At 37.0% G+C, this 15226-nt stretch overlaps 1 protein-coding gene across 17 annotated transcripts in view; it reads left to right on the top strand.

Annotated features, from left to right (window-relative positions):
* The window catches only part of ctnna2 (catenin (cadherin-associated protein), alpha 2), a 387665-nt gene that overhangs the window by 78747 nt on the left and 293692 nt on the right, over positions 1-15226 (top strand). For all 17 annotated transcript variants that reach the window (XR_002275124.1, XM_020602097.1, XM_020602081.1 and 14 more), the window contains one exon: positions 11935-12041. Coding sequence is in view for 16 of the 17 variants with exons in the window: in XM_020602097.1 (XP_020457753.1) it covers positions 11940-12041 (102 nt within the window). In the remaining variant the exon portion in view is untranslated. The remainder of the gene's footprint in view (positions 1-11934; positions 12042-15226) is intronic.

The following is a 15226-nucleotide window of genomic DNA, read 5'->3' as shown; positions in this document are numbered from 1 at the left end:
CAAAAACACTCAGCAAACATTAGCGAATAATGTCAGTGTTTGTTTAAGTTATTGTTGTGCTTGAATACTTTGGTTTTAAGTGGTGGTGTAACGGTACACTTTGCTCATGAGATCAGACGATGGGTTCACAAGAACCAGACGACGCGATATTTTAATATTTTTAAAGAAATCTTCAGTGACAAAATATACAACTGGAAAAATAGGCTAACTCGACTTAGTCACAAAATGATGCAGGTGCATTTTGAAATGTTTTAACTAATCGTCTGGTAATAAAATATGAATTGTCATGTGCTATAAAAGACAACGGTATTCAAGAACTGTGAAGGTTTTGCCAGAAACTAGACTGGTTTCTCTCCTCTATGATTCCACACAAGTCCCTTCAGACTTTATAACTGTGCTGAACTATGCATTGGCTTCTAACTTCTAATTGAAGCTGTGTGTGACCTTCTAACTGAACTCCTTCCCACAAGTTGAACATAAAAAAATGGCGGGGGCGTCTTCTGTGCTAATTTCACCCTCACACTCAATATCATCATGTTTTAATATCGCAAGCTCTCTTTTCTGGTCAGTATCGCACATCCCTACAGTATATAGGAAATTATCTTAACTTTTTCCTGTACTGATTCTGGCTACAGAATAGAGAAAAGATTTTCTTCTAGTCAAGTGGTCACACTAGTTGTTTTGCGCACTTTATCCTGGTTAATTTCTTTTAAAGCCAGATTCAGGTTGTTCTCTGTGTGTGTAGTTGATATTTAATGCTGTACTGTTGTGTACTTGTTCTGTGGGAACATACAGCATCCTTGGCAGTAATGATGGAAAGAAGCTACTAATTTACTTTCAGTTACAGTAGTCTGTTTTTTGTGTTTCAAGTCTAATACCAAAGCAGAACTTAAGTATAGTGCTGTTCAATAGCTGACATTAAAAGTATGGATGACTGTATCTGTAGGATGATGGAAGATATGACAGGGTTATTAAACAACACACGATCAGATGATGATGTATTTTGAAGCATACGGGTATACATCTTCTAGCAAATCGGAAGCAGGTATTCTCTGAAGCAGTGTTGCTGGTTTAAGAGTGTTTGTTCAACTTTGTAATGTGTTTACGTTTTTAAAGAAGGTTTTGGAGTCCCTAAGAGAATATGACTGCTTTGAGAATTTCACAGGTTCTGCTCTACTTTGATCAGCCTATTTTGGCCTCTTTGAGAACATGGCTCTGTAGAGCGGTGATATGACAGGTTGAGCCTTGACTTCTGCTTTTAGACTCCCACACTGCTCCATGCAAGTGTATGTATGTGCTTAACACTGCTCTGAATCTGGGTTAGTGCAGTGTCGGCATATTAACGTTCCATAATGGCGAACGACAGGGGTTTTAGTCACAAAGTCAGTGTCATGCACTACAGAAGCTCTGATTCCCATTTTATGCAGTGCAAGCAGCGTTTAAACTTTTGAATATTTTTATCTGTAACAAATGTGTGTGTGTGTGTGTGTGTGTGTGTGTGTGTATTTGCAAATGTGCAAGGCTAAGAATGTTCTAACTTTGGAAACCCACAACACACCATTTTAAAGGCGTTTTACCCTCACATTGTAGTGAGAAAGATTAACACTGACTAACTTCACTGGGAGTCCTCTCTTTCTGTGTATTCTGTTATAGAACTCTGCTCATGTCTATGAAGAGACTTGATAAAATGTTTCTTTTTGAGAGTTAAATTAAAAGTTTAACAAGCTCTCAGTCTCAAGGACTGCTTGCTTTGTGGTCCTCAGAATTTCTGTCATTTTTAAAATCGGCATGTTTTTATAAGTATCTATTCTCTGCTGAAGCTTAGTAACACAAGGTTTCATAGGAACCTAGTTAACCTCTTAAAGTTTGTAAATCATCATGAACTATGGTTTGATTACATAAAATTATCTGTTTTAGCATTAGCTTTCTTCTCCTTTTTGTTTGTTGCATAAATGTTGTTTTGCATAAGTAAAGATAAAGATTAGGGTTTTAAATTTGCTGAACCCAACTTGTTTTGGCACTGCATCTGACTTTATTTCTCTGCTTTTTGGATGCTTATCATGTATTACCTCATTTGATAATACATTCATGGTAGTGAAGTTAAATCCAGGTCAGCATGGACTCACAGAGGGAGGAGTCTTGATTTTGATTTTGCCTTTAAAACCACCAGATAAGATTTAACCCCAAAGCAGCTAATTGAATTGAAATCGCTCTGTTGTATACTTACAGAGCCCCTAATATGTAGTTGATCTACTTGGGATATACAGTATGTGTGAATGAAGTATTAGTGTTTAATAGAAACAACCAAATCTCAATGACATTTTTGTCTGATTCCCTGTGACCGACTCTACGTATTGAGAGACTGTGCATAATGTGACATGCAGATATTAGGGGTTTAGACATGGTAAGATCTACCTGAATATAAAACCTCGTATTCCCCTATTGCAGAATCCCTTCAAGGCAAGTATATGGGGTCTTTTATGATGAATAATATTTTGTGCTACAATTATGAACTCAGTAATGCTTTATGTAGTGTGTACACTGCAGTGTAGTGCCTTTTACTACAAGACCAAAATCACAGGCACCACATGTGGTGAAGACAGCAGGAGGTTTCTCTTTGTGTTAGTAGTGTCAGCTGTATTGAATATTAGAAGTTATTGCCATCTGTTTTATTTGCTATAGCCAGAGCTCTGTCAAAACGAGCACACAAACAAAGCTCTGACTCAGCACAATATCTGTACTAAAGAACTGTGCTTGCCCGCTTTGCTGAGATGCACCGATTATCCTGCCACAGGCTTTTGCAGTTAGGTGTCGTAAACACTTGTATGTGAAATCAGAAGGCCTTGAGATTATTTTTATTTCCATCAGGACCACCATATGTCAGTCATTTTTGACAGATTAGTACAAATGGCAAGAAAACATGTAAAGAACCAAATATAGATGTACCACATATGATCCAGTACTATATTAGCAAAAATATGGTTGTATAATTATGAAATCAGCAGAAATAGCCTCCATGTGGGAAAATGATAGAAGCATGTGATTGGTGGTAGAATTGAAATACAACTGCAGATTTGTTGCTAACAGAATCTTTTATGAGGGGAGCATATATAAGACTTGGTTCTTTGTCATAGTTTTCAATATTCATGACAGGCAAATTAAACTGCAACTTGTGAATCACTGGTTCACATTGGAAGAGCTCCTTGTGGTCTTAAAAAGACACTCTTCTTCTTTCCCTGGGAGACTTTGGATTTGTAACCAGCAGTGAGTTCACACAAGGGTGCAACTCACGCCAAGAAGTTCACGCTGGTACCATTATACCACTGCCAGAAAGCACTCAAAATTGGCTAGCTGCAGGGGAAAAGCACCCGTTTCTAGGAAGCAATCTGCCCTTGATTTTGTACTTTGTCAGAGCTTTTGTACTGGGTTGGTGACAGGACCTTCCTGTTTAATTTTTGCAAGCTGTTCCTCAGGTCTGTAAGGTGTATTGTTTGATTTGACATGAATCAGAATGTCACGAAGGTGTAAATGAATGTGTACTCGTCATTGAAAGGCTGCTGGTGTTCACTGTTGTCTGAAAGGGCATCTTAATGAACTATCAGAGACCTTATCTGCATAAGCCGATAAAGCTTTAAAGTTTATCAAAGGAATGAGTGTTTCTAACTTCAAGCTGTTTTGTAGCTCATTCTAGTAAGCTGCATAGTACTGGAAACCAGTCTCCCTCAGTTCAGAGTTGGTATGAGGAACCCTTAAATTAGCTGAACTCAGCTGAGGATGTTAATTATGGCAGCTTAGAAATCAAGGCCTTATACATGAAGACACAGTTTGCTGATACCTTCTAGATGCCAGTGATTACCATCTAGCTTTAGCATATTGCTATCTCTCAGTGACAGGTACGATAGCTGACTCGTGTAGTGAATGGAATGGTTCTGCCATAGACAGTATCCCGTGGTTTAAGGGCGGAGCATAGAGGATGTCAGCGTAACTCAGTGCAGACAGTATGGCGAATTGTATAGTGTTATAGTGTTATTTATCTACTTCATATTTCATTTGTATTTTGTGGCATTCATGTGGACGGCAGAGTAAGAATTTCATTGTACAGGGAAACACTTTTCCTAACTGTGCATATGACAACTAAAGACCTTGACCTTTGACCTATATGAGAAACAAGTTCTGTTTTTGTATAAGAAACTTATTTGAATTTTTAGTTTTTGAGCAATATGTTCATCTTCATTTTGGTAAGACAAGCTGTTGTCTAACCAAATTGCTAAGTATTTACAGTGCTATGCTATATCAATTAGATCTCCATTTAGAGCATGGATATGAATCGTAACATCCATGGCTCACGATCTTGTGAAATGCTTTTGAATAAATGGTCATTTGTAGGTCACTGAAAGCATCCTGTAATCTGGAGAAGGCCTGGTTTGGGGTAGGGCTGATGGCACACAAGGTGGTATCATCAGTACTACAGCATGGGATTAAAAAATATTAATTATGAACCAGAGTGAAGATGTAAAAAGCAGTGGCCTTAATATTGATCCTTAAGGAACACCTTTATCAATCACAACCACAGTGCTGTTTTCTTATTGAGTTAACAGTGACATCCACAACAGCAGCTGCAGCAGTTATTGTGCTATGAGCAGATCTAAATCCTGGCATTTGTTGCTGAAGGACATTATTGTCCATCAGTAATGATAATGTTGGCTAGTGATTCCGCGATACTGGACAGCTGATAATTGGCTAGTTTACATTGTTCATAGCTTCTCACTCTAGTTTACAGTAGTCGTTATTGCTATGAAAAATTTAAAGTAAAGAAATCTGATATTACAATACGTAGATTCCAACCAGGTCAACTGAAGAATTCTGTAAGGTCTAATTGTATTAAAACTAAAATGAGGGTTGACATTTGTAGCAGTTTTCTGGTTGAATAAGTGAGAACACAGTTTGAAAGTTTGTTGTGAGTAGGTTTACCAGTAAAACCATGAATCAGCAATACAACAGTTTGACCTACACATATAAAAAGCATGCACAAACACATATTCTAAATGCACACAAACAGCTGAGTTAACACCTGGTCAGCTGAAGTAATTACCTTACATCTGTTGTTGTCTGTTGCTATTGTCTCTCTGCCATGTCATCAGTATTATTTCAGGAAATAGCAGACATAAGCAGAAACTAAGGTAATATTGTTTAATGAGCAATAAAAACAAACAGTATCAAGAAGACCCTCCATTAGGTGACAAATGAACTGACATATAGTGAATGGCAGCATGTGGTGAGCTTACTACAGATGCCATTATTACCACTCCTACATTGAGTGAAAGCAGTCACTTCAACAAAAATTGTGTGGATAGTTGTGTAATTATGGTTAAATGTCTTTAATATCTTTTCAGCTCTAGCAGTGATTTGTTTACATGCTGTATCGCAGTTGTGCAAACTTCAAGACGAGCTCTAGGTTAGAGGGGAAGAACAGCAATGTAGCTGAATTCATTAGATTTTGGTGGTCAAAGGTCAAGGTCAGTGGCCTCTCTTCTCTCCCATACACATGAATTTGACTGGTTGGCGGAGGCATGCAACCGCAAAGCAGCAACTGTTGCTGTATATTGCTGTTCTACTGTAGAACATGGTCGGTCTTCAGTTTATGTACGTAATCTATCCATCATTGGGCAAGTTGAAGGTTAATATGCAGTGACACCTGTAGTCCTGTTAGCAAAGCTTGTTTAGGAAGCGGCTTCTGCTGATCGCAGAGTCATACCAGTTGTAACTAAGTAATGTTAACTCCATGATTTAAATTGATGACACACCAGAATGAAACTCACTGTTGTCAGGTTTGTGACCTCACTGCACCCGGTGGAGATACGGACGACACGCTGTCTGCTATTAGCCGAAGATTGTTTATGAGGTAAAGAGCCATCACTTTGTAACACCACTGAATATTTAGAGTAAACTGAACCATCAGCTGATCTCACATCAATGATGTTTTACTCAAAGTACTACCAGATAGGCAAAGGGTCACCAATATCAGCGTCCTTGATGTTTTACTGTAGACATTTGTCCGCTCCCAGTTTAATAGACATTGCCCATCTGGATGGTTATTATATTAGAAACAGTTTCCAAGTAAGAAATGACATGTGCAACAATATCATGAACTCAGTCAAGATGTTTTATTTATTTTATATGCATATTTAAGTTGCTCTGTCACAAGAAAGAGTCAACATTAATCTCAATTACACAATTACAGATTTTTGTATATATTTTCTTTTATACATTTACACTCTCAGTGTATTAGATTTTTATTGTGAACACTGGTGGTGGGTAGTTAGCTCTGTAATATACAGAAGAGTGCAGCCAGCCAGACTTCGACTGGGAGGTTTAATTTACTGGGAGCAGTGTGCATCCCTTATCAGACTCAGCTTGCCTGGCGCTAGTGTTTTTGTCAGGATCATACTTCCCAGTTCAAAACATACTCATGGGCTTTACTTTCATGTAAACAGCAATTCAATTGTGGATTAGCACAGCAATCAAAAACATGTTTTGTTCATGTCAAAATACTGTACATTCTTATTAAAGTAATGAAAGACGTAGCTGCTGGGCTTTTATTCCTTCCCCTATTTTATTTCAAAACTGCTAAAATTTATGTCTATATGAGTAGAATTTTAATGCAAATCCTGTGCTTTTTTTCCAGAGAAAATCCTAAAAACTCCAGCAGATGACCCATTTTCCTCCCTATCTATTGTGTTATTCTGAACCATCTGAAACATTGCCGTCCTTCCCCAAAAGCCTGTTCTGGGCAGAATGAAACATTAGTTTTCTGCAGAAAATAAAAATTGGAACATGACAGTGTTTCCTTGGTGTACATGGAAGATGATGGTACAGTATGCATTTTCATGCACTGTACAGTACATGTGTGTGAAAAAGCAAAACATAAAAACACTGAGTCGCCATTACAGTTGCTATAAAAAATTCTAAACTTCCGTATTTGTATTTTGTTTTTCTCATACAGTAAATAATTTTGTTCTCCCTCTGTCTTTCCCCATGCATCAGCCACAGACATACACACAGAGTTGTACACAGCAGATGGTAGGGCATCTCACAAAGTACAACTGAAATATGACTCATGCTTTTTACCAAACACCTGCTGGTTGATCAAAACAGATCTGAGAGTAAGAGATTTTAATCCTTCCACAGCTAAGGGCTCATGCTGTGGTGTGGGAATACTTGGATTCTGAAGAAGAGGAAGAATTTTCAATGTGGAGCCACCATCACAAGTGGATAAGGCATATGAATAAATTGCCACATTGCCTGTTTGTACTTATTTCATCATTGCTTTCAGAGATCTTTTTTGAATTTAACAATTTCTTTGAAATCATTTCAAATCTGCGTTTTCTCTTACTTTTGTAGTTGTGTTTCATACTGCTCTCATGCTGGCAGGAGAGAACAGGAACCCAATTCATCAAAAGTGTGGGAGAGACTGCATGTTGATCACCAAATCAACAGATCACATTCTGTTTATTACTTTAGTTTTCTAGACAGCGCTGATGTGATGTGTGATGAAGGTGGGACGTGCATGTTTGGCTGTACACAGTTTGTTGTTCAAATCTAGAGTTGTCGAGTCAGTTCTGTTCAACATTCAGGCACAATGACAAGTGACAATCCAAAGCATAGTGTGTTAAATACTCGAACAGTGGATGTGTGATCTCAGCCAGACCAAGGCTGAGGTATCTGGTAGAGACCCTTTTTAAATTCATTTAAGAAATCTCTCCTCGGAAAACATTTGGTATCATCACATTTGTTGGTAGATGGTGCAGCTGAATGTGCTGAATAATGACATTACAGATGGCAGAGACTTTGACAGGTGACAGCCTCTCAGCTGTTTTTGTTCCAGCTTTTTGCGAGTCTCACTAGAGAGAGATCTCATGTAGAAACACCCTGAATGAATTTTGTTTCTCTGCTTATCCTCCATCACCAGGAAACATGTTTTGAAGGTTTAGTTTTATTCATGACGTGGTTACATTACAACTGCACTAAAATAGCAAAAAACCTCCATAGGGTGACAGCAATTTTCACAATTTTACAGTTTACATTTTTGCATTTTTACAGGCATGTCAGTGTGCATTTGCTGACATTGTCATGACTTTAACAAAGAGCTCCACCAACAACAACACTACATCAGTGAGTCACCAGAACGTTGGCCTTCATTGGCACTGTATAATGGGACAGTGTATTTGCATGCTTTGCATTCAATCTGCTGTCTTTCAGTCCAGCCTCTATTGTAATGACAGCATTAATGTTTGAAGGTGGAAGTCATGTCTCTGCTCCATATGATACATAAAGACTTCTAACAGATATACTAACTCATATCAGATCGAAGTGCATTGGGGCTACAAGTGATACTCATCTTCATTACTGATAAATCTGTTATTTGGATTGATAAATTTTTTTTTTATGTAACCCTGAGATATTTAGCCTAGTTTTAAACGGTATAAAGCTGAGAAATGCAGCAAATCCTCACATAATTTTTTTTTTTTTGTCTAAAACAACTTAATCGATTATCAAAAAGAGTTTGCACTTCATTTCTTGGATTAATCAACTAGTCATTGAAGCTGTAAATTTTATGATAATTTCTTTTCATGCTCAAATTGTCATTCATTCACTTACCAATTACAATAAGCATTATTTGTATAAAATGCTAAATACTGCTCCACGGTGTGTACTGTAGTTTTCAAGCATATACTGTAGAATGTGGGGAAAAAGTATGTGCACCTTTATGGAATTACCTGGTTTTCTGCATTAGCCTAACCGGTCATAACATGAGATCTTTTTTTCATATAAGCCTGTTGGACAGGGTGCGCAGTCCACTCCTTTGGCTCGGAATAAGAGACGTCGTTTTAAACGCTTAGCCTTCTCCGGCGTGTTTATTTTGTTACAACAAACATATAACATAACATGGGGCTCTGAACTGGCATCAGTCAATAGAAAAATAATAATGAGCTCTCTTCTATGCTCCTTTTCTCACGAAGTGATCCTCACACTCTCTTACTCTCTTACATACGCCGGAAGTATGTACAATAATGTCCTTCAAAATAAAAGTATGTTTCATACAATGAGTAAAGGCATATTCAAGAACTAACATCTTAACAAAGCCTAAGTATAAAAAAAACACAGTGTGCCTAAACTAATTACAAACAAACAAACTATTCATGTCTTCACTGAGGGCATCCATTAATCATTCATAGTGCTGATGGAGAAAGTAAGTGATCGACTTGGGATTAATAACTAGCCAATTCTCCTTTGGCAGCAACAACCTCAGACAATATTCACAAGGAATTATCGACTATGCTTCCTTAGAGAACTGTTTTAGCTCAGCCATATTTTTTGGATGTGTGGTGTGAACATCTCTTTTAGGTTGAAGTCTGACTGGGCCACTTCAAAAGGAAGATTTTAGTTTTATTTTTCAGAGCAGCCTCACATTTGTTTGAAGTTGATCTGCAGAGAATTTACTTTGATATTTGGGATCATTATCCTGCTGCATCACTGAACTTCTCCTGAGCTTCTGCTGGTGGACAACCACTTGACATTATACTGTGAGATACAGTACCTTGATAAACCTGGAAATGTATTTTTTCCCCCTCGATGGGGGCAAGCTGCAGGCTCAGGGAGCAGCAAAACAGGCCCAGTTCATATTGTCCCCTCCACCCTACTTCACCAATGGGATGATGTGGACTGAAGAATATCAAAACTCTTTAAGATTACTTTGTAACCCTTTCCAGCTTTATGAAAATCAGTAATTCTTTATCACAGATATTCCGAGAGGAATGGTTCAGCAAATGCTTTTTTTGACTAACAAACTCAAAATGTTAATTTTTTTTATACGCCAAAGCAGCTCTAACTCGCAACTCGAATCTGGTTTCATTGACTTGGCTCCAGGTTTGCTAACTCCCGTCTCCAGTTAGCTTTTTTTGATGTCATTTGCTTGGGAGTTTTTCCAAAATACACTATGAAAATGAGCAATGTATTCATTATGAACAAGAACAATGCACATAATTGTGTGTTAGTAAAAGTATATTAAATGACAATCTGAGCATACATTTTGTCAAATTTGTAGATAAATGCAGATGCAGCTAGAGGGTTTCTTGACCTTTTCTTGCCATATTAGACTAAATCTAGGCAGTGGCAGTTTATTTCAAATGATAAATAATACACCTTCCCGTCACTTAATTACCAATATAGTTTTAAACAAAACTATCTTTTTTGTTTGGTTACATAATGTGCCAAGAACAGTTTCAACCTTAGTGTATGAGAAGTCTGTTACTTTAATGCCTCCGTGCTGGCGATCGCTGCGATTAGGGGCGTTATGTTTGCAGGTTGCCCGACCAATACCTTCAGCCCATTTTTATGAATTCAATACAGCCTTGAGGCAATTTTTTTCAAATTTGGCACAAGTGTTCACTTGGACTCAAGGATGAATTGATTAGATTTTGGTGACCTCACATCACCTCACCTCATACAAGTGCAATGCAGTAATTATAGTCTTATTTTTGAAAATGTCAAAAATGACATTTTCCTTGTCCAGAATTCCTTGTTGGGAACAAAAATGTAATGGCACAAGTATATGTGAAGGCCTGGAATTACTTTTAGAAAATATAAACGTCCATTCTCTTTTGAGAGAACTACAGTATATCTGTTTTGTTTTCTGCTGTTCATCCATCTTAACCCAGTGTGTGTACTATTAGGGCCTCTGGCCCAGATCTGTCATTCTTATTCACATTCTTTATTCCCTTCTGCCTCATTGACATTGGCAGTAGACTGAGCCAGTCCCAGCTGGACCATTCTGAAATTGCTTACTGTAGAAACACATCCTCAGCGTAACATACTGCTTACCCCTGTGCCAGCTGTTCTGTTCGCACATTTACTTAATACAATCCCACTGAGCGTAAGAGTTAAAAAAGTAATAAAAAAAAATCAGTTAAAAATCATAATATCTAAAAACTGTGTAGTTGAGATTCTTATTCTTATTGCAGAACTCACTTTCTCTATGTTTTCACTTATGTGACTTCTGGTTTTGCCATTTTCTTGGCTCTTGAGAAGGTAGTCACACTACTGAATGTGTTGAATTATCTCTGGGTTTTTTTTCTCCTTTTGCACAGTTTCTTTACTGTTTATCTTAATGTGGTTGCTCTCATATTGCAGTGCTACAGTACAATACAATGTTTGTAGCTGAATAATTTTAAGTATTCAGATTCTTTCATGAGCAATTTAGACAAATCTAGGTCAAAAACCCACTGAATGACAGCTAGCTACACAAATGGGGAAAAATTGTAGATTTCTTCCTGAATTTACTGGACCCTTACTGAATAATCTCCAGCTTTGGGGACATAATGGTGGAGTTAATTAAGAAAGTTAATTACAGAAACTTAAGGTTAGGGAAGTGGCCAGCCATTAATTTGTGGTTTGCTGGAATTGTTGACTGTGCTTCTTTTAATGTGCAGAGCTTGGATTTGCTGATTGTCAGTGTTTGCAGTACTTGACCCTGGAAACCTTTTGCTGAAGCCTTTAGTTTTGTTCCTTTGTAAAATTTCTGAAGTGTTTATGAGGACTGAGTATTGGCATAAACCTTATGCTTAAATATGGTCTTGGATGCTTGTTTCTGATTGGTTATTTGTGAAGGGTAATCCATGAGAGGTATTGTTATTGAAGACAAATAACCTATAACTACCTCCTGAGACAAAGGGAGTACGCTCTTTTTGTAATCATAAATTTAGAACAATACAGTGTTTAAACATTACAAAAAAGGGAATGTCTAACAATTCCATATAATAGGCCTAATTATGACTTGCTACAATTGGTTCCTGGAATTTGTGATCAGTTATCTGCAGAAAAATACTGAACTGCTGAAGATTATCATAAACACTGAGATGCTTTTATTCCCAACAGAGACCATGACGACCGCCACCTCCCCCATCCTGTTGAAATGGGACCCCAAGAGTCTTGAAATCCGCACCTTGACTGTGGAGAGGCTTCTGGAACCCCTGGTTACACAGGTAATTCCTTGAACTCCATGATGCAAATTTAACAAAAGAATAGAACACTGAAAATGTATTGGAACTTGCTACTCCTTGTACATTGATTGTTGGCTCTTTTCTAGATGTGTAGTTACTAGCACCAGACAAGAACAAAATATAAGTTTGTTTTCTGACACTCTTAAAGGTTTGTTTAGTCAACCAGTAAAGTTTGTAAGTCTTCTTAATTCAGATCACATTCTTGGTAATGTACTGTTAAACAAAAATGCTGAACATGACTTTGCTAACCATGGCTCATTGTAACACACTCTGTAACTAGGACTGGGTATTTAGTTTGTATATTCCAATACACTTTGCTTTTTGAATCTGGTTCTTTCCAAATCTTCTTTCAAATTGCAGTCATTTTATTTGACTAAGAAAATATGTTGTACATGAAATTTGCCTGTTGTGTCTGTTTAAGCATCTGAGAAAAAATTTTGGAAGGGTTTAGAAAGTACTTTACAATTTATATTCCAAAGTATAACATTGAAAAAATTAATTATGATATCTAACTTTTTGGAAAAATCAAATATGGTATGCTGTTAACAGTGATGAATTACATATCCAGACCTGTCTACCTGTGCACAATTTATCTAGCAGATACACATTTAAATATCAGAGTACGCCAGTACAATTTTTCACTTTAAATTATGCAAAAAAGTTGGTGATGCCTTTTGAGTTTTTCTGATTAATGCTGTACCTAAGTCTATGCCACATTACAGAGGCTTTCCTATGTCTGTGGTCTATCCTGTTGAAAAGCAAATGAAGAAGAAGAACTGGACATTGACATGAGTAATCAGGGATCCGCAGGTTAATAACTGAAGATAAAATGTTGTGAATTTTCAGAGCAGTCCTTATATATTGCCTAGCGTTACCTCCTTCTCCAATGTTAGTAGGTCTGCATATCTAAGCAACATTTAATGTTTGCAAGTTAACTGCAAAACATTGAGAGAAACCAACCAGGAAAAACACAAATTCAAAAGTATAAAGATCCTTGTCCTGCTTTGGGAAATGTATTAAACTTTCTTTCCTTAAGAAAATTTGCTGGCAAAAATTGGATATGATGTCACTGTCCCCATCTGGAGTAATACCAGAGACTGGCACATCCCCACTGATCAGTGTACCAGCAGCCCTCTCTCCAGTGGTCTGATGCTCTTTGGTTGGCTGCACTGTGCTTTTTATTGAGCATTTTTAATTAGCCTCCTTTCTTTTAACCCTAAGCATGACCTCTGTAGTGTTATGATGGCATTCATCTTCTTTTTGATCTCTTTCCATATGCCAGCTTTTGGTGGAGCTGCAATCTTTTTGCTGCTCCTGTCTCACAGTTTTTTTTTTTAGTAGTACTACGTAATGACCTCAGTTTCTACATTTCTTGAGAATGCCTTTTTTCACTTTCTGTAATATCAACAGAACTCATGAAACCTCTTGACACATATTGATGCAAGCGTTTGCATTATAATTGCATAACGGAACAAACCGCTGCAACGTAGTTTTTTCAGGAATCCCTTATTCACGGTAATCGCAAAATGAACACAGACTACAGGTGGGACTGTGCCTATTTATTCCAGAAAGACAGCCTTGGCAGTTATCCCATTTCTCCAGGATGGCCTAATAAAGCTAATTCATTGCAGTTAATGGCTAACCCACTGACAGTGGTGGATATTAGTTTTGAAAAGGCTGGATTTACTGTCTGGCACTCATAATCTAGCCTGTTTACTCTTGATCCCCTAGAAAATGTTTAAGTATCTCTTGCAGACTTTTACCTATAACAACAGCAAAGCACAGTACTTTTTTATTTTTTTTAAATTTTTTTTTAAATTTCCTATTGTCAACGTTTATATTCACTGTTGGGAACAAGGTATTACTAGAGTGTTTGGGTTCTAAGTAAACTTCTACCCAAAACCCTCATGCCCACTTGTTTCAAAATCATTGTATGTCTTGAATCAGAAGTGAGTCTATTGTTTGGTCAGTCACAACAAAGTCTCTGGTCTGTATTTCTATAATTTATATTAAAATCCAGTTATAAATAAGTTAAAATGCATTCAACATTCATTCCAATAGAACAAGGTAATTGTTAGAACTTTATCAAATAAGAGTAACACATGAATGCTTCATAAAATTTGCCTCTATCACTGTTTAAAGTCTATTCCATGGATAGCCCTAAGACACTTTAGTAAACAACAAAATCTAATATGCTGTTGTGCACTTACACATGAAATGAGATTTGTCTGTCTTCAAAATAAGAAATGAAAGTGTTGAACTCAACAATAAAAAATTCCAGCAGTGCAAACATAAGAAGAAATGCATCATATTCCCATGAAATGAAATGTCTTTGCAAGCTGTCATTCCACTGTGGCCCATTCCTCTGCTTTAATGGAAAATACCTGCTGGCATCAGTAAAGAATTCCCTACTTTAGGGTTTGCTTGCTTTCTTGTCTGAGTGTGACAGATACTATCCTTTATCCCCCAGTGATGCAAGTTTGGGGGGGATAAAAGATTTGTTATGTTCATTTGTATAGGATGTGTACAAGAATGCATCAATGCTGAATCCACTGAAACAGCACAGAACTTGGCAGCATGTGGCAATACTTACTTTTAACTGATCTGAACAGATGCTTAAGTGCAAATTCTGATCATCCTTGTGACCAAAATTGCAATAGATTTGCTTACTTCAGCTCTTTTTTGCTCATAAGAAAGTTATATTTATGGCTAACTACCAAAATACCAAACAGTCCGTGGAGAAAATGGAAAGCTCTTTTGCAGCCAAAAGCCCATTAGTAATTTCTTATGTAGTAATGTGATTTTATTATTTGATTTGATTTGATTTATTCAAGCATGTAAAGACAGTTGATAATGACAACACACATGATTGTACACATAATCCAATATCAATTTGCTTATACCTAGTACATGCTTGAATGGAGTAGGAAGAAGTCAGACTTATCCAGTCCTACCCCATGACATCATCTTACCATCATTGGTTTACAAGCAGTATCTCTACATAAATAATTCTCTTCTACACCACACAAGTAATATACTAAAAAAAATTATAACAGTGTTAACATTCTTACATAATTACTTTCTTAAATACTTATCTTCTACACCACACAAGTAATATACTAAAGAATTATTACAAAGTGTTAACATTCATACACCACACCCACAAT

This window comes from Monopterus albus, unplaced genomic scaffold, assembly GCF_001952655.1.
Source record: "Monopterus albus unplaced genomic scaffold, M_albus_1.0 scaffold54.1, whole genome shotgun sequence".
In the NCBI taxonomy this organism is placed as follows: Eukaryota; Metazoa; Chordata; class Actinopteri; order Synbranchiformes; family Synbranchidae; genus Monopterus; species Monopterus albus.
The sequence above is the reverse complement of the archived record's forward strand: the minus strand, read 5'-3'. Positions and strand labels throughout refer to the sequence as shown.